Below are 17,957 nucleotides of genomic sequence, written 5' to 3'. Positions count from 1 at the left end.
TTTTTTTTTTTTTTTTTTTTTTTTTTTTTTTTTTTTTTTTTTTTTTTTTTTTTTTTTTTTTTGCTTCCTTATTTGAAAGAAATATAAATCATATTAAAGTAGTGAAAAAGTATTGTTGTTTCAACATGCGACATAGAAATAACTTATTGATATTTGATATACGGAAAAGTGGAAAGGAAAAGTTGCTACGCCATGTCTACCAAAAAAAGAGTATGAAAATGGGTCAACTAAGTGCTTTTTAAGCAAGTTTCAGGATATGAAGTAAATTGGTATTGGTAAATTTTATATTTAAATCTGAAAAGGTCAGTTACCATGTTTAGTAAATGAATATTGATTAAAGATTATTATTATCATTTAATAATTGCTTAAATTTGTATATGCTTTGAACTTTATTCTAATTTTGTTTGTAAAATCTAATGTAATTTTCTTTTTAAAATTTCGCATTGAAGTGACACTGATAAATGTGAATTCAATATTTTAAAAAATTGTGGGAATTAACGAGTTGTAAAGAATAATTTTATTAAATCACTTTTACCAAATTTTATAATCACTTTTAATACAATCATAATAAAAAAAATTCAAACGTAGCCAAATGGTATTATACATAATTGCACTAATTTCATACTTGGCTGATTAGTTGGGCTTAGGACGTTGTTAATCTAATTTAGTTGTTTACTTAAGCTATGCCTTTCAAGCAATTCAACTTGATTAACATAATTGAGGTTTTATATGCATCACTCATTATAATATTATTCGGAGTATTGTTCATTCATGAAATCAAGAAATATACTTATTTTACATTGATGTCCATTTGCCTGACATCATTAGCAAACCAAGTGCCTTCTTAATAATGATATTAGTTTCAAGATGCACATAAGATCGCTTTCCACACTTGAAGCTATATTAGTTTGTGTGCAAAGTAAGATTGTGACATGACATATTATTAACCCACGACGTGAATGTAAAATTATTGACGAAACTTTATATGTGCTTCTGTTTGATCTTATCTTAATCAATTGTGTCTCATTGGTAGGTTTATCTCCATAGTTGCTTCAATCAAAGCATACATTTTAGTTTGAAGAGGAAAAAGGTCATGCATCAAGCACAAGATGGATTCCTTCACGCAATTTCGCTTCTTCGACAAACACAACTGATCCAAGAACAACCCTAAAAGTTGATACTGCAAGCACTGTGACTTTTTGGCAATTTTGGACACTAACCCTTAGTTCTACTGTAATATCGATCATAATAAACTTAAACGAACTTGTGATAGGTGGTTTCTATTTGGTCACATCTATTGGAGACTCAAAGTCCATTAAACTCTGTGGGTTAAAAAAAAATAGTTTTTTAACAATATTAAAAAAAAAAAAAGTATGATCAAAATTGCATATTAATGATTCAATCTATTAAATTAATAAAAAAATCTTAAAAGACCAAAAATAAATTTTTTTAAAGAGAAAAAAAAAAAAAGAAAAGAAAACATTGGAGTTTCTTATACAAAGGACATCGCGTGTAACGTGACTTCCCAAATCCGTGAATCAATCAATAGGTTGGTAAAAGCGAAGGCATTATATATTCTGGCGCCATTACCTTCGCGCCAAAAGCAACTCTTCCCGCCAATTCCCTCTCTACATAAACCCTAAAACATCTCTACAATTTTCATTGAATCCTTATTCCACCTCCTCTACAAATCTTCACCATGGTGGTTCCTCTCGGCCCCGGCAAGTTCTACGGCAGCAGCCTCCCTCGTCCGCGCTATTACATCGATGTCAAGCTCAACAACGAGCGTATTGATCCACCTACGCCGGTCCTCGATCCGCTTCTCTCATGGGCAAACGAGGCTCATTGGTCTATGGGTGGCCTCAGCTTCAATCGCCTGAGGCTTCAAGGTCGAATCGAAGGTAATGTCCACAAACTTCGAGCCGAGCGCGAGAAGGTTGTTAAGCTGGACTCTGCGCCAAAGAGATCTAACCCTGACGACGAAGCTGCGGACGATCGCCAATTCAAGAAGTCGACATCTTTATCTCCACCGCCGGCGCCGATGGCAGCCAAGAGACGGCGATTTATGGCTCTGTTTGACGATGATGATGATGATGTTGGCGTGTACAAGGAAGAGACTGGAGTTGTGAAGAGGAGGTTGGTGAAGAAGCTGGGAGATGATTTTGATCGAGTGGCTGCAGAGAGTAAGGGCAATCAATTAAAGAGGGATAAAAGCTCGGAAATCAATGGGGTTTGTGAATCTGTAATGAAGATCGTTGAAGAGATTAACGATGAAAATACAAGGGGGAAAAAGGTCAACACTGAAAGAAAACGGAAGAGTAGTGGAAAAGTGGAGACTGGTTCTGTTTCTGGGACAAGAACATCTCCCAGATTGGCTAAATTGATTTGATATATGGATATAGTATAGGGTGTTAGCTTCTGTTTTTTTCTTCTCTTAATTCTTTCTTGGTTTCTGGTATTCATAACTGGGCCAAGTTCTATTATGTTGCTGTTTTCTTTGTTTGGCTGTGGAAATGTGATAATGGAATGTGGTTCTGCAATTTAAAGGTCCATATGATTGGTGAATAACACAATTGCTATCTTTATCTTTTGGATGAAATTATCTGAAGATTGCCTCCTGAGTTCAAGGGGGAAAACCATCAATCTAACCCCTTTGATCTTATCTCGGGAAAAAAACTCGTTTTCCCGGGGTAAGCATGGTGAAAGGAGCTGAAATTGAAACTAAACTTACTGCTGATAAGGTGTTCAAAAAATTCTGCAATGATATATTAAGCTGTTATGTCTTCAGTGCCCCTCTGCAAGCTTTTTTCATTGCAAAAGGATGGCAGCCTCTTGCTCTTGGTTGTTTTGCTCCAACTTGATTTTATCCTTATGGCCTTCATTTCATTACAAAGACAAACAGGAACTGTTCAACACTGATTTCACCATGTTCTTCAACTAAGGGAACATTTTTCATTTCTTGGTTTTCATTTAATTGAATTGTTTGTTGTGTTGCCACAGGCCATGGGGACTTCACTTTTTTACAAAACGAAAGAACTGTTTGAACTTCTCAGTCAGGCCAGGTATGCTCCTTGTTCGTTCATTTTCACAATATTTTTGGATCCAGTTAGTAGTTTAGTGATGAACATCAGAACAATTTTGACCACCCTTCAAAAAAATCCAGTAAATTCCCTGTATTTCTTCCAACCATTACAAAAAAAATATAGAACTGTAAATCTCTCATTAAGAACCCATCAAACCTTGGGAGTGTATCAAGAAGCAGAAAAGCGTAAATCTCCGGCCACCCAAATGAAGAAGAAGAAGAAGTTCCCGCTTGGGATGTGTATCAAGACTGTATATATGCAAGTAAATTCCACGAAGATGACAAAACGAAGGGCATAAACCAGAACAAAAAGACATACCCCTGTTCTTCCTTTGCTCATCACCCTCATGATCAGCGAGTACGACTGGGATGTTGCTTGTGGTGGGTTGTTTCTGGGTGTTATTCCTTATTGTCAGCCATTGCCAAAACAGCTCGATTCTCAAATCTGTTAATCTGTGATTTCAGGGACTTCTGTGGGCTCTCTGCTTTTGTGTTTTTCCTTTGTTTCCTTCCTCTTTGGGTGTCAAGGGCAGTGAGAGAAAATGAAAAACTTTCCCGTGGATTGATTCAATGGGCAGACCCAAAGGATTTATACATGCCAAGACATAGATGATGGGTAAGCCAAATGATTGTCTGGAATAACAGTTTGGCCTAGGCTCTGCTTTGAACTTCTCTCTGCTCATCTCTTATGTGTTCATGAACTTCAAGAACATTTCCTTTTTGGGTTTGCATTTAATTGACTTTTGTATGTATGAATGATGAGTTTCTAAAGATATTGTTCCTAATCTTACTCGAACAAGAATTAGTTTTATCTCCTCATAATAGATGCAAATGGCATATGGGTGCCCCTATGGCCCTACCCATGAAAATGAACATGGGGACAGATAATTAATGGATGCCTTCTTTGACAATAATCTCACGACCTCTTTTTTTGACTCGCTCATCCTTTTGGTTGAATCCATGTCAATCCCTCATTTATGCCTCTACTGTAGCTTATGAACAATTCTTTGCTTTTCCCAGTTTCATCCTCTTCAAAATTCTCTCCCGCTTCCGATCCAAACAGTTCTTTTGATCATGTCTTCTTCTTCTTCTTCTTCTTCTTCTTCTTCACGCAGTTTCTTCTGCGCTGTAATTTCGATTCTAATCTCCATTTCCATCTCAGTCTCGGCTACAGAGTTCGTCTTCAACACCAATTTCACTTCCACTAATACTTTGCTCTTCGGCAACGCCACAATTGAGTCTTCTGTTCTTATTCTCACTAGAGATACCCCTTTCTCCATCGGCCGTGCCCTTTACCCCTTTAATATTCCCATCTTTTCCTCCAATTCTTCATTTTCCTTTGCAACTTCTTTCATCTTTTCTGTCACCCCTCAGCCAAATCTTCTCCCCGGCCATGGATTTGCCTTTCTCTTCACACCCTCTACTGGAATCAATGGCACCAGCTCGGCTCAGCATTTGGGGCTTTTCAATTTCACCAATAATGGCAGCCCCAATAACCATGTCTTCGCCGTTGAGTTCGACACTTTCCAAAATCAAGAGTTCAATGACACCAATGACAACCATGTGGGCGTGGATTTGAATTCTCTCCAGTCTACTGTTTCCGCTGCAGCAGGGTTTTGGAGCGAACCAGATGATGGAGAATTCAAGCAGCTGGAGATCAATAATGGAGAAACTTATCAGGTTTGGATTGAATGTCTAGATTCTCTGCTTAATATTACAATGGCTGAAGTGGGAGTGAAAAAACCTAGAAAGCCATTGATTTCTCTGTCTGTTAATTTTTCTGGATTGCTTTTGGATAAGATGTATGTGGGATTTACAGCAGCCACAGGGCAATTAGTTCAAAGCCATAAGATATTATCTTGGAGCTTTAGTTCCACTAACTTTTCTATTGCTGATGCTTTAGTGATAACGAATTTGCCATCTTTTACTCCTCAAAAGCTGGGCTCCATTTTCGAGTCGATATCTTTCATATTGGGGATAACCGTGGGTGGTGCTGGACTTGTATTTCTATGTACTGTTGTTGTTGTAATTACCAAAAGAAGGGGACGAAAGAAACCAGAGGATGATGAAATTGAAGAGTGGGAGTTAGAATATTGGCCGCATCGGTTTGCTTATGAAGATGTTTATGAAGCAACAGATGGGTTCTCAGAAGGCAATGTGATTGGGTTTGGGCGCAATGGGAAGGTCTATAAAGGGACCTTAGGGAGATCAAAAGTTGCTGTGAAGAGAATCTGTGTTGAAGGTGAGAGTGGGATGAGGGAGTTTGTGGCTGAGATTTCAAGCCTGGGAAGATTACAGCATAGAAATCTTGTGAAGCTTATAGGATGGTGTAAGAAGGAGAAAGGAAGCTTAATCTTAATGTATGATTACATGGAAAATGGAAGTCTAGACAAGAAGCTATTTGAGTGTGATGAGAATGCAATGCTGAGTTGGGAGGAAAGGATGAAGGTTTTGAGAGATGTAGCCACTGGGCTGCTATATCTGCACCAAGGTTGGGATTACAAGGTTCTACATAGAGATATAAAGCCCAACAACGTGCTACTTGACAAGGACATGAATGCGAAGTTAGGAGACTTCGGGTTGGCTCGAATGCAACCCCACGAGAAAACGGCAGACACAACTCAAGTGATGGGAACTGTTGGGTATATGGCACCTGAGGTGGTTCGAACAGGTCGAGTATCGGCACAGGCAGACGTTTTCGGGTTCGGGGTGTTGGTTTTGGAGGTGGTATGTGGGAGGAGAGCAATAGAAGAGGGGAAGCCATGGTTGATAGATTGGATAATGGAGAGGAATGAGGTTGGATTTGTAGTTGATGAGAGATTGAAAGTTGGTGGGAATGAGATTGATGAAATGGAGAGAATGGTTTGTTTGGGGTTATTGTGTGCGCAACCTGAGGCTGGTTCAAGGCCAACAATGCAACAAGTTGTGAACATTTTGTGTGAGGGAAATGGAAACGGAAATGGTTCAAATGATGGATTGTTGAACAGATTAAGATCAACAAGAGCACTGTCTGAGATTTATGGAGGCAACCATTGCCAGCAGCATCCAACGTTTGAACAAATCAAAACATCTTCTTCTTCAACATCGCTCATTGATTCGGATATTTTAAGGATTGGCCGCTAGTAGAAGTTTGATTGTTTGGATGCAAGTTGGTTTTGTAAATTCTGTATAAATGCTGTCTTTAATTCATCTTATTATTGTACTTAATTATTACATTTTTTAATATATATATATATATATATATAATGATACTAGAGTCGACGATTTTTAATTAGGGGCTGGATATCAGAATTTATAACAACGAAACAATGTTCCGAGTGAAAAATATGACAAAATATTTAATATATAAGCAACGTATGAAACAACGCGGGGATAGCTCAGTTGGGAGAGCGTCAGACTGAAGATCTGAAGGTCGCGTGTTCGATCCACGCTCACCGCATTATTAAATTATTTATTTTTGCTTGTATGGAAATGGGCCTCCTAATCAAGTTAACGGGCCTGTATTGGGCTGAAAAGTAAAAATTAACTGACCCAAAGAGGCTACCATATGAAGTTATAGGGCCTGTAATGGGCTGGAATAAACAAAAACTGGCCCATGTTGGATAAAAGTGGGCCTACGGTTTTTTTACAAACGAGCCTACTATATCGAGTTAACGGGCCAATATTGGGCTATAAAAGGCAAAAACCAGCCCAACGGGCCTACTATATCAAAAACGGGCCTATATTGGTGTAAAAAGCAAAAACTGGCCCATTTGGATAAAAGTGGGCCTACTTTTTATATAAAAAATGGGCCTACTATATCGAGTTAACGGGCCTGTATTGGGCTATGAAAAGTAAAAACTAGCCCAATGGACCTGCTATATCAAGTTAACGGGCCTGTACTGAGCTATGAAATGAAAAACTGGCCCAATACATCAAATTAACAGGCCTGTATTTCGATATAGTAGGCCCACTTGAAATGGGCCTATTATTTTTATAGAAATGTGCTACTATATTGAGTCAACGGGCCTGTATTGGGCCATTAAATGCATATCTGATCCCATATTAGATAGAAGTGGGCCTACTTTTTTATTGAAATGGGCCACTATATCGAGTTAACGGGCCTTTATTGGGCTAGGAAAAGCAAAACTGGCCCATGTTTGGATAAAAGTGGGCCTACAGTTTTTTATAGAAATGGGCCTACTATATCGAGTTAACGGGCCAGTATTGGGCTACGAAAGGCAATACTGGCCCAATGGACCTGCTATGCCAAGTCAACGGGCCTGTATTTGGCTGTGAAAAGCAAAAACTGGCCGATGTTGGATAGAAGTGGGCCTTATGTTTTTTTATACAAATGGGCCTAGTATATCGAACGAACGGGCTTTTGTTGGGCTATGAAAATCGAAACTGGCCCAGTGGGCCTACTAGATCAAGTTAACGGGCCTGTATTGTGCTGTGAAAAGCAAAAATACTGGCCCATGTTGGTTAGAAGTGGGCCTACTGTTTTTTATATAAATGGGCCTACTATATGGCCTGTATTGTTCTATAAAAATAAAAACTGGCCCATTTTTGTATAGAAGTGGGCCTACAGTTTGTTTTTGGTATGGAAATGGTCATACTATATTGAGTTTACGAGCTTATATTGGTCTATGAAAATTTAAAAAACTGGTTCATGTTTTTTATAGAATTGTTTCTACTGCATGGAGCTTATGGGCCTGTACCAACGTGATAATCTGGATAAGGGTGGGACGACCACCCAAATGAACCGATCCAAAGGGATTTGACTTATTTGAGTTGAATGATAGCGATCGAATTAAATGCAATGAGTTCAATCTCATTGAAGAAAAGGCCAAAGCTAATAGTCTTGAAATTATAAATTAAAATTTAATATTAATTTCGAAACTTTTAAGTATATGATCAATTTAATTAAATGTTTTTAAATGAATATGAATTCTATATAAAAAAAAAAAAAAAAAACATATGAGGGCCATTAACCATAGAAGATTCTCCGCTTAATCATAATTAATTCGTAGCTCAATCTAGAGTAGTTAGGGTTGCAATCCGTTGATTTATTTTAAAAATAAATGATAATTGTAATTAGGGCTTTCAGATATCGGGATAAAATATCAAAGAAAAAGAGCAAAAGGTTATATTTTCTATTGATTTAGCCAATACTTTTATATAAAGTTATATTTGCTCCAAAGTGATTCAAGCTTATCCCATATCTCCAAATCCCACGTGCTGTCACTAATTTGTAGGCCTACTCTCGTTATTTTATGAGACCCACATCGAAATGGATAAGGTTTTCCCCCAATTTAAATAACAGCATGACTCATCTCTTGTCTATATCATAATTATATTAAATTCGTATAATTTTGATAATATTTTTAAAATTATGAATTATTCAAATTAATAAAAATAATTTATACTTTCCCTTTATTTCAAAAATTCGTATCAAGCTCATATTTAGTTGAAGTGAATTTTGGCGACACTTGGCACTTACCGACGTGCTTCGAGCTAGGTCTCGAACATGTGTCTGGCACTTTTTCACCGATCGTTTTCAATATGAATGCAAAGAATCGTTGAAAAAGAAATGGATAGGAGGTATGTATGTAGGTTGTTATAGCCAATAACTTATTATATTATATGCTAAATAATAATAATCTAATTATATTATGAATGATTCAAATGTTAATTATTAATCAGCTAAATAATTTACCAGTTTTTAATTGTGTTCGATAGCCATACAAAAAAACGTTTTTTATTTGTTTAATACTATGCTATAATATTTTATTTCATGATTGAATACTTAGTTCCTACTCCTACTTTGAATTCAAATTAAAAAAATCTTAAAATTAAGATTTATAGCGTAATTATAAAATTTTGGTAATTTTCTTAATTTTATAATTTATGAACTTTCTATTGAAGAGTGAGCAAATTAGGAAGAAATTTTAAAATCATTTGACTTTTTACTTATATATATTATTAAAAAATTAAAGACAAATTAAGGTAGAATTACCCCATCTCTTTCCTTTTTTGCCCCAATTTTTACCTGTTTGGAAGTGTATATCACATTAAATTTTATAAGGAAAACATTTCAACTTTCATTTTTTACCCTTTTATTAACATTATTTCCTTTACCAATTTACTACATCCTCATCCCAAAGAATTACCATAAGATAAATTAGTTATAATTTTTATAGGAAGCATGAACCGAATTCATCGTGCATAATGTAGGCATTAATGTCCATAAACTCTTTCCCCTTTCCTAACTATAAATAAGATCGAATGAAGCTCGAACCAAACTAAGAACAAAACGGATTTGATTCGCTTTCCATTCTCTCTTAAATAAAAGAATTTCTTTGAACTTTTAATAGTCAGGAACCGGATTGGGTGGGTTTTTCCTTGTAATTCTGTTCCCTCCTTGAGAAAGACATATACATAAGAGGTATATCCAGCATGCGGATGATCGATTGTATTTGTTTTGGTTTTTTTTTAATATATTTTTTCTTAATATTGGAATTTAATTTTGAAATTATGAATTAATTCGACACACATTCCATTAGTCAAAATCATATGGAAATTGGAGTTTATGGAAATTTAATTTATAGAATAATATGTCGGGGAATAATTGTCTTGTAGCGCAGCGGCTTCCCACCAGGTCGAAGGTTTTGTTGACGGCCACGTCAGCCAATGAGAAAAGGATGAAAAATTTTAAAAAAATAAAAATAAAATGGATTTAGTGTTTTGCGTGATTGGTTCCCTTGTGACAAGGAGAGCGGTGGCAAAAAGACAAAAACAATAATATAGTACCGGAAATGACAATATTACCCCTCAAACTTTACCCATAACCTTATTATATGTTAAATAGTACAATGTTTTTTTCAGGGAAAAAAGTACATGGATGGTCAGAAATATACTAGGTCCATTTTTCATGTGCTTTCAATTTGAATTTCATATTCACATTTTAAAAATATTCATTACAATTAATGATTTTTTAAAAAAATATTTAAATATCATAATTAATTCGTTACAAATTATTATAAATTTTCTGATATGAAAAATGTATTATAGCCACAAAAATTTTAGAGGTCGGTTTAACCCTAAATAGTTTGTGAAACGATCTTGTGACATTTTTTTAATATTAATCTTCTAAACATATTTTCTAATTAAATATTATAAGGAATTTAAGAAGTTGTCAGATTTAGGACTAACTTAGTACTAGTTTGAATTAGTCAAGATAATTATAGTCAATTAATATTTTTCTCTTCAGATTTTATTAGTGTATTAGTTGATACCTTGTATTCTATTTAAACTGAATATGAAGGAAAGTTGAACCTTCGATCCTGTTTGTTTGAGTAATAATATTTTTAGATCTATTCATACTTTTGATGAACATATATTGTGTTACAGTGATAGTTTATAATATTTAAAATTTAATTTTATCTCTAAATTTTTAAGGTTGTTCTCATATAAATTTCTAAATTAGTGTGGTGTTTAATGTTTATAAAATAAGGTGGATAATAAATAATAAAAAATTATAAAATAAAGTATAAATAATTGTATAATACAAAGTTATTCCAATTAAGGTTAATTAGGGTTAACTTAATCTAATTTTATGAAAACAACTTACTATTTTTAAATAATCGATTTTTCCAACTATTTAATTGTTATTTTATTTTTCTATCTAATATTTGATTATCCAACATCTGTCTCGTATTAATATGCTTTGAAATCACGCTGATATTTACTTGTTAGTGCACATATTGTAAAATATTATAATTAATTTATTAAAATAAACAACAATTGGGTGAATTATCCTCTGGTTGGCGTAGAAATTTCTTTCCAAAAGCCTATGAGCGTTCTGTTTGGACAAAGGGAAAAGAAAGGGACCCCACGCTGAATTTGGATAAAGCTCACACACCAACGCTTACACACAAATCCACGTGTCGCCTATACTGCCAGCTGTCGTTGATAACTGGGCCAGATTGCTGAATGTCGCCACGTTTCACGTGTGATTCAGACAAATCTTTTTGAAACAGTTTCCATTTTCCAATTTTCTTTTATGCATTCTATTATCAGGTAAAGGGTAAGTTTTGGATAGGATGAAGACAAAACATAAAAGAAAAAAAGGTTTAGCTAATTAGAATTGGTTTGTTTTTTTTGACTAATTAAAAAAAAAATGGATATTCGAGAGTTATCCGAAATATTATGTAATAATATTGCAGCATGGCAATTAGTTCAGCTGACGTGGAATTAGCTGTCTAATCCACAATGTAGTGGACCCGGCATTATCTTTGACGCGGCGGCTCGTTTATCAGCTAGTATGAGTCAACCGGACCCGAAAATTCTGCTATAAATAATTTCAATTTTCCTATTGGAAATTGCATTCGAATTCCAAAAACAGGTGAATCAAGCTTCTACTTCAACCTCTGCTTTGAGCCATGGTGAAGATCCCGGTAAATGTACGGAATTCCGGTGAGGATGACTTGTTGTGTGGAACGGCGAGCTTTTCCGATGTATTTTTTAGGTTTCTAGAGGACGGTGAGATGTCGTCGGGAAATTACTGTACATCTGGTGACCGGAATGGTTACTCTGACGACGAAGAGGATGGAAACTCCTGCGATTTGGAAGAGAGTAGGGCGTTTTGGATCTCTCGAGATGAACTTCTTCTCGAGATGAACTTGTTGAATTTGGTTTTTCAGGCGACGTTACGGAGAACGAGTTCGATTGAGTCGAGAATCCGCCGAGCGACGGCGGAGATTCTGAGGGAAATGAACATAGAGTCGACGATATGCAAGTGCGGGACGTCGCCGGCAGGAGGCTGCCGGAGTTGCTGGCAAAGAGAGATCTGTAATCGGATGCGAATCGCCAGTTTCAATTGCGCGGTGTGCAAATCGAAATGGAAAAGCGCATCTGACATTCCATCAGGTAAACAGAAACAACAAATTGATGATTGACCTAACCGATCAACAGAACTGAAAAGCAACCAAAAAATGGAATCAAATTAGGAATCTAATTGGAAGAATCCCTAATTTTCAGGCGAACATTCGTATTTGGAAGTTGTGGACAATTCGAGTTCGAGAAGAGGCGAAATTCGCGTGGTGATCGAGCTCAATTTTAGGGCAGAGTTCGAGATGGCTAGAGCGAGTGAAGAATACAACAAATTAATCAGGCGATTACCGGAGGTGTTCGTCGGGAAATCAGAGAGATTATGGTCTCTGATTAAGATCCTATGCGCGGCGGCGAAGAGGTGCACTAAGGAGAAGAAGATGCATCTGGCTCCATGGAGGAAACAGAAATACATGCAATCGAAGTGGCTAGGGAGGAGGGAGAGGGCGGCGGAGACGTCGGCGGATCTGCCGGTGAATTTCTCGGACCGGCCGGCAAAGTCGAAGGCGTCGATGCTAACATTCGATCTGCTAGACAATTTGGCTGGCCTGCATTGCAGCGCAGTCGAAGTTGTTTGAGGCTGAATTTGGGGGTTAGGTTTTGTTAGAATGTGTTCATAGATCAAATTGATTATGCCCTCTTTTAATGCCTAGAGTTGTTATGAATTTGGTAGGTTTAAATTTTATATAAATAATATACTTCCGATTTTAATTCATTTTTATCCTCTTTCAGTCAATTTTGGTAATCAATTGAAGTTGTTGCACAATTCTATTTTTTATATAATGTTCTTTTTACAAATTAAATACAATGCAATTAAAAATAGAGAATCTCCTTACCACGAGACCTCTAAAAAAAATATTATATTATATTTACTTTCAATATATATACAATAATATGCTTAGTCACACCCCCATATACAAAGTTTAAATTCAAATATTTTTACAACAAGGAAATCGCGTCTAATCCACATCAGTTAAAGTGGTGGAACGTTTTTCTAAATTAAAAAAGAATTTTTTTTACATTTCTCTAATAAAAAATATCATTCAGTATTATAATCCCTTGAATGAGAGTTAAGGAACTAAGAGAGTTCACACCGGAATAACCGAATAGGTGAAAGAGAAGTTTGAAATAGGAACCAAAATAGATGGCAAAGGTCTTCATATTGATATCATAAATAATTCTTCAAATAAACAAATAAGAGGATTGTATAATAAAAAGACGATAAGATATAAGAGTTAATACTCAAGTACGTATCTGCTAGTAATGAGCTTGAGGTATTACAAATGGTATCAGACTCAGACATCGGGAGATGTGCCAGCAAGGACGCTAGATTACTAAGAACATCATGTTGCAAAGAAGCCGTTTGTCTGTGTTCATGGCTGCTAAAGTTTTTGATATGTTGAAGCATGTGACAGGCCCTGAGGTGAATCAAAACTTATCCCATTTTTACCTTTATATATATAATTTCTTGGATATGAATTTTATATATGTACTTTGAGTGTTAGATGGGAGCAAAGTTGTTCAAGAGGAAGCTAAAGAATTCAAGCATTATGATATCAAATATGATTGGTCCTACGGAGAAACTGGCTTTGGTCAATCGTCCAGTTAAAGGCTTATACTCCACTGTACTTGTGTGCCTCAGGTATCATCTATTGTCTAGTTTTGAAACGTTTAAACTGGGATGTTCAACATTGGTTGGGGAGGAGAACAAACCACCATTTATAAGGGTGTGACAACCTTTCCCTAACAGACGCGTTTTAAAGCTTTGAGGGAAAGCCGGAAAGGGAAAGACCAAAAAGGACCATATCTGCTAGCAGTGGATATGGGTCGTTACAAATGGTATCAGAGCCGTGTTTTAGATGATATGCCAGCCTTCTTGCTATTCGCCAAAAGGAGGTAGACATGAGGTGGTGTGCTAGTAAAGATGCTGGGCTCCAAAGGGAGGTAGATTTGGGGGCGGTCCCACATCGATTGGAGGAAGGAAAGAGTGTCAGCGAATACGCTGGGCCCCGAAGGGGGGTGGATTGTGATGTCCCACATTGGTTGGGGAGGAGAACAAACCACCTTTTATAAGGGTGTGAAAACATTGATTGGAGGAAAGAAAGAGCCCCAGCGAAGACGTTGGGCCCCGAAGAGGGGTGAATTGTGGTGTCCCACATTGGATGGGGAGGAGAACAAACCACCCTTTATAAGGGTGTGGAAACCTTTCCCTAGCACACGCTACATAAACAAACCGTGTAACTTTTGAAATAATATGAATCCCATAATGTTTAAAGGTTTAAATATAATTATTACTCATAAATATTGAGATTAACGTTTCTAATTTGAATTGTAACAATTGTGAGTTACATGGGAGACATGAGGATTGTGTTTGGAGGTGATAAGTGCTTCATAGATCTACACAAGTTGAAAGCATGCGTTGAAGATGCCTTCCAAAGGATGCTGATTAAAGCTCGTTTAAAAAATTAAAGTGATTTTAAACTTTTCCATTTCCAAAGGATGCTGATTAAAGCTCGTTTAGTTTTCATAAGAATAAACCCTCAACAAGATACAACTATATATATATATATATATATATTTTTATGTTGGTTTGAGTTTGTATTGTCATGTTTCATGCTTCAAATAAGTTATTCAACCGTTTTATTCCTGTCTGAAAAAGCCTCATAAAACAGATATATTCAGTGTTATAGTCATACCTTTCAAATTACGCGGTGTTATGACATACACACAATCATGATCAACCTTAAGGAAAACTCAAAATCCTATTAATTAAGGAAAAAAAAAAGATAGATAGCTTTAGTGGATAATGTCTAAATGGAAAGCTCCATGGAAGCCTCGTGTATGTTCTCAAAAGCCTTTTCCATGCAAGACGTGAGTTTCTCCTCATCTATAAATTCTTTCTCGCTCAGAATGGTAATTCTCAATTGTTCCATGTAGCTTATCACTGTTATCATCAAACTCTGAGGTATACCAACGACGGTAAAGTAGACTCCTTTTACTGGGTGACCACACATAGCCATTTTCTCCCTTGGCCCCATCATGTTAGATATGCTTAAGCTTGTATTTTGCGCCGTCTTGTACATAAATTTGGCTGCTACCTATAAAAAAATTGCATACACGTGCATGGTTAAAATTTGTACTTGTAAAAAAAAGGGTTTGTTTTTAGGAGTATTTGTGGACATACCTCTGGGCCCCTCAGCTTGTGTATCATCTCCATTAGCTTGCCAACAAGGAAAACAGCTGAAGAATATCTCTTTCTCTTGATCATTTTTTGTGCGGCTTTGATGAATTGGAGTGGGTTTGAAAGCTCATACTCAGTGGCTTTGGGAATGTCTATATGCAAGAACGCAAATCGATTCCCCCATGGAGCATTTGAGTTATTGGGCTTCAACATGTCTTGCACAGACTTGTAATTTTCAACCATCCTTGTGTTGATCAAAACCAATGCCGTCGAGTTTGAGTTGGTTGAGTCCGGACAAGTCTCTTGCATATATAATCGAAGTCCTAAGAAGATCATTCCCGTAATCACATCGTTGACCGTCTACCATACCATGGTTCGTTAGAAGAATTAGAATATGATAAGTCGTTTATATGAGTTGAAATGTAGAGAAATATATTGTAACAGCTCAAGCTCACAACTTATAGATATTGTCTGCTTTGACCCGTCATTTGTCGTCGTCAATCTCAATGTGAGATCCCACATCGGTTGGAGAGGAGAACAAAATATTCTCTATAACGTTTTAAAAGGAAAGCCCAAAAGGAAAAGCCTAAAAAATGACAATATCTGCTAGTGGTTGGCTTGGACCATTACAAATGATATCAGAGCCAGACACCGGGCGATGTGCCAGTGAGGAGGCTGATCCCCGAGGGGGTGGACACGAGACGGTGTGCCAGCAAGAACGCTGGCCCCGAAGGGGGGATTGTGAGATCTCACATTTGTTAGGAGGAGAACCAAGTATTCTTTGTAAGGAGGTGAAAATCTCGCCCTACTAGATGAGTTTTAAAAACCTTGAGGAGAAGCATAAACAGAACAATATGTGGTGGGCTGATCCCCGAGGAGTGGACACGAGACGGTGTGCCAGCAAGAACGCTGGCCCCGAAGGGGGGATTGTGAGATCCCACATTTGTTGGGAGGAGAACCAAGTATTCTTTGTAAGGGAGTGAAAATCTCGCCCTACTAGATGAGTTTTAAAAACCTTGAGGAGAAGTCTAAACAGAACAATATGTGGTGGGCTTTAGCGGTTACACTTAAAACACGTCTACTAGGCAGAAGTTTTCACATCCTTATAAGGAATATTTTCGTTCCTCTCTCTAATCGACATGGGATCACCTAGTAGACGTATTTTAAAATCGTGAGAGCTTGAGCTGTTACACTTAAAACACGTCGTACTAGGCAGAGGTTTTCACATCCTTATAAGGAATATTTCGTTTCTCTCTCCATTCGACATGGGATCTACTAGTACACGTGTTTTAAAATTGTGAGGCTGACAATAATCAGTAACGGGCAAAAACAGAAAATATCTATTAACGGTAGACTAAGGCAGTAGAAATCATACCACTCCGAGTTTGGCTTTGATTTGCTTGATTTGATGAAGAGAGAATGTGAATGTTCGTATTGCAAATGTCCTAAACTCCACACCATCACCGCCAGATCTTATGGGTGTCAAGTGGTCTTCAAGGACACTGCTTTTCATTATGTTCCCACCAAAATCCAATACAGTATTCATAGATGAGAACAAAAACTGATACACACGACCTAGAATGTGCCCTGATTGCTCTAACTTGACTTTCCTTGAAGGAAAAGTTAAAGGAAGAGAAGGATCATGTGCTCTTGTCATGCTGGAAATAAGAACACCCATCAAAGAATAGCCATCGCCAAGTGAATGGTGAATCTTGAAAACTAGGTTTCCAGCTGCATTACTGGTTGGACAGTTGATGATATGAATTTCCCACAACGGTTTATTTTGAGACAACTCTTGTAGAGCGTAATTCGTCATATATTCATTGAAATAAGCATCGAAGAGTTGAAGTGATAAGTTTGAGGGTGGAGTATGCACAATAATATGCTCTTCAATTTTTAGTTCAACTTTCTTCCATTTTCTCTCTCCATTTACATCATTCACCTATTTTCAAAAGATGTTAATTTTCAAAGCAAAATCGAAAAACTAAACTTATAATTTAATACAATATCGGGTCGAGAGTCGTATGTTAAGATAGTTGAAATAAAGAGGTTGAGAGTGTACCATAACCGAAGTAAAGAGCGGGTTGAGATGGATGAGATCCTTAGCAAAGCACATAAATTTGAGTTCATCAATGGCGATATCAAATTCCAAAACAGCAATAATAGAAATGGATTGTACTGAGCAGTTCATGTGCTGGGCATTAGGGCTAACTGGCTGAAGCAACTCATCTTCCTTCGTCTCCATCGCCAATTCTCTAGATTTCAACTCTTTTTTTACCCAACCAAATTTCAATATATACATACATAATATATTTATATATATATATACACACATATACACATATACACACACTCATATAGTAAAAACCACCCTTCCCTTCAAATAAATGGGGTTTATTGATCCTATTAATGAGTATCACAACTACTTGTATATGTCTTATTGAATGTATTATTGACACAGCTGTTGAAGTGGTGTGATAAAAAATTTAAGTCTTACTCTTATGGAAACAAACAAATAAAATTTTACATATAACTTGATTTTTTGAGATCCCACGATGGTTGGGAGAGAAGCACAACATTTCTCAAAAAGTGTGAAAATCTCTCCATAGTAGATATATTTTAAAATGGTGAGGTTGATTAGACTTAGGCGGTTACAAATGGTATCAAAGCAATCATCAGATTGAACGAGACAGTAGTAAGACTAGACTCTTTCCATAGTAGATGCGTTAATGGACTGCGTTGTGGGAGCTAACTTCTAGATGGCAATCACCTTCTTTTTCTTGTCCTTATCCTCAATTTTTTTTTTTTTTTTTTTTTTTTTTT

At 36.6% G+C, this 17,957-nt stretch overlaps 4 protein-coding genes and 1 non-coding gene across 5 annotated transcripts; 4 read left to right on the top strand and 1 right to left on the bottom strand.

Annotated features, from left to right (window-relative positions):
- Window positions 1–1,598: 1,598 nt before the first annotated feature.
- Window positions 1,599–2,554, top strand: LOC111468305. Its single transcript, XM_023113480.1, has one exon. The coding sequence runs from the start codon at window positions 1,700–1,702 to the stop codon at window positions 2,387–2,389; it is 690 nt and encodes a 229-aa protein (XP_022969248.1). The 5' UTR covers window positions 1,599–1,699; the 3' UTR covers window positions 2,390–2,554.
- Window positions 2,555–3,754: 1,200 nt separating this feature from the next.
- LOC111468140 (probable L-type lectin-domain containing receptor kinase VII.2) lies at window positions 3,755–6,307 on the top strand. The gene has a single exon (XM_023113248.1). It carries the CDS (start codon window positions 4,157–4,159, stop codon window positions 6,203–6,205), a length of 2,049 nt encoding a protein of 682 aa, XP_022969016.1. The 5' UTR covers window positions 3,755–4,156; the 3' UTR covers window positions 6,206–6,307.
- A 141-nt stretch (window positions 6,308–6,448) lies between these two features.
- Window positions 6,449–6,521, top strand: TRNAF-GAA. The gene has a single exon. It is a non-coding gene; the product is annotated as a tRNA-Phe (tRNA).
- A 4,940-nt stretch (window positions 6,522–11,461) lies between these two features.
- Window positions 11,462–12,668, top strand: LOC111468265. Its single transcript, XM_023113430.1, has 3 exons — window positions 11,462–11,731; window positions 11,762–11,992; window positions 12,104–12,668. The coding sequence occupies exons 1-3, from the start codon at window positions 11,506–11,508 to the stop codon at window positions 12,529–12,531; spliced, it is 885 nt and encodes a 294-aa protein (XP_022969198.1). The 5' UTR covers window positions 11,462–11,505; the 3' UTR covers window positions 12,532–12,668.
- Window positions 12,669–14,617: 1,949 nt separating this feature from the next.
- LOC111468185 (O-acyltransferase WSD1-like) lies at window positions 14,618–17,423 on the bottom strand. The gene is made up of 4 exons (XM_023113315.1): window positions 17,197–17,423; window positions 16,510–17,076; window positions 15,138–15,494; window positions 14,618–15,051 (listed from the first exon to the last, which is right to left on the bottom strand). Exons 1-4 carry the CDS (start codon window positions 17,377–17,379, stop codon window positions 14,764–14,766), a joined length of 1,395 nt encoding a protein of 464 aa, XP_022969083.1. The 5' UTR covers window positions 17,380–17,423; the 3' UTR covers window positions 14,618–14,763.
- Between the last annotated feature and the right edge of the window lie 534 nt (window positions 17,424–17,957).

The sequence above is a fragment of the Cucurbita maxima genome, unplaced genomic scaffold, assembly GCF_002738345.1.
Source record: "Cucurbita maxima cultivar Rimu unplaced genomic scaffold, Cmax_1.0 Cma_Scf00036, whole genome shotgun sequence".
Taxonomy (NCBI): Eukaryota; Viridiplantae; Streptophyta; class Magnoliopsida; order Cucurbitales; family Cucurbitaceae; genus Cucurbita; species Cucurbita maxima.
The sequence above is the reverse complement of the archived record's forward strand: the minus strand, read 5'-3'. Positions and strand labels throughout refer to the sequence as shown.

Excerpts from the sequence above, each read along its gene's own strand:
- LOC111468305 (XM_023113480.1), top strand. The coding sequence starts at position 1,700 with ATGGTGGTTCCTCTCGGCCCCGGCAAGTTCTACGGCAGCAGCCTCCCT.
- LOC111468140 (XM_023113248.1), top strand. The coding sequence starts at position 4,157 with ATGTCTTCTTCTTCTTCTTCTTCTTCTTCTTCTTCACGCAGTTTCTTC.
- LOC111468265 (XM_023113430.1), top strand. The coding sequence starts at position 11,506 with ATGGTGAAGATCCCGGTAAATGTACGGAATTCCGGTGAGGATGACTTG. Across the intron at positions 11,732-11,761 it reads GATCTCTCGAGATGAACTTC|TTCAGGCGACGTTACGGAGA; the intron begins TTCTCGAGATGA and ends TGAATTTGGTTT. Across the intron at positions 11,993-12,103 it reads CGCATCTGACATTCCATCAG|GCGAACATTCGTATTTGGAA; the intron begins GTAAACAGAAAC and ends CCTAATTTTCAG.
- LOC111468185 (XM_023113315.1), bottom strand. The coding sequence starts at position 17,379 with ATGGAGACGAAGGAAGATGAGTTGCTTCAGCCAGTTAGCCCTAATGCC. Across the intron at positions 17,077-17,196 it reads CGCTCTTTACTTCGGTTATG|GTGAATGATGTAAATGGAGA; the intron begins GTACACTCTCAA and ends TTTTGAAAATAG. Across the intron at positions 15,495-16,509 it reads TCAAAGCCAAACTCGGAGTG|ACGGTCAACGATGTGATTAC; the intron begins GTATGATTTCTA and ends ATGGTATGGTAG.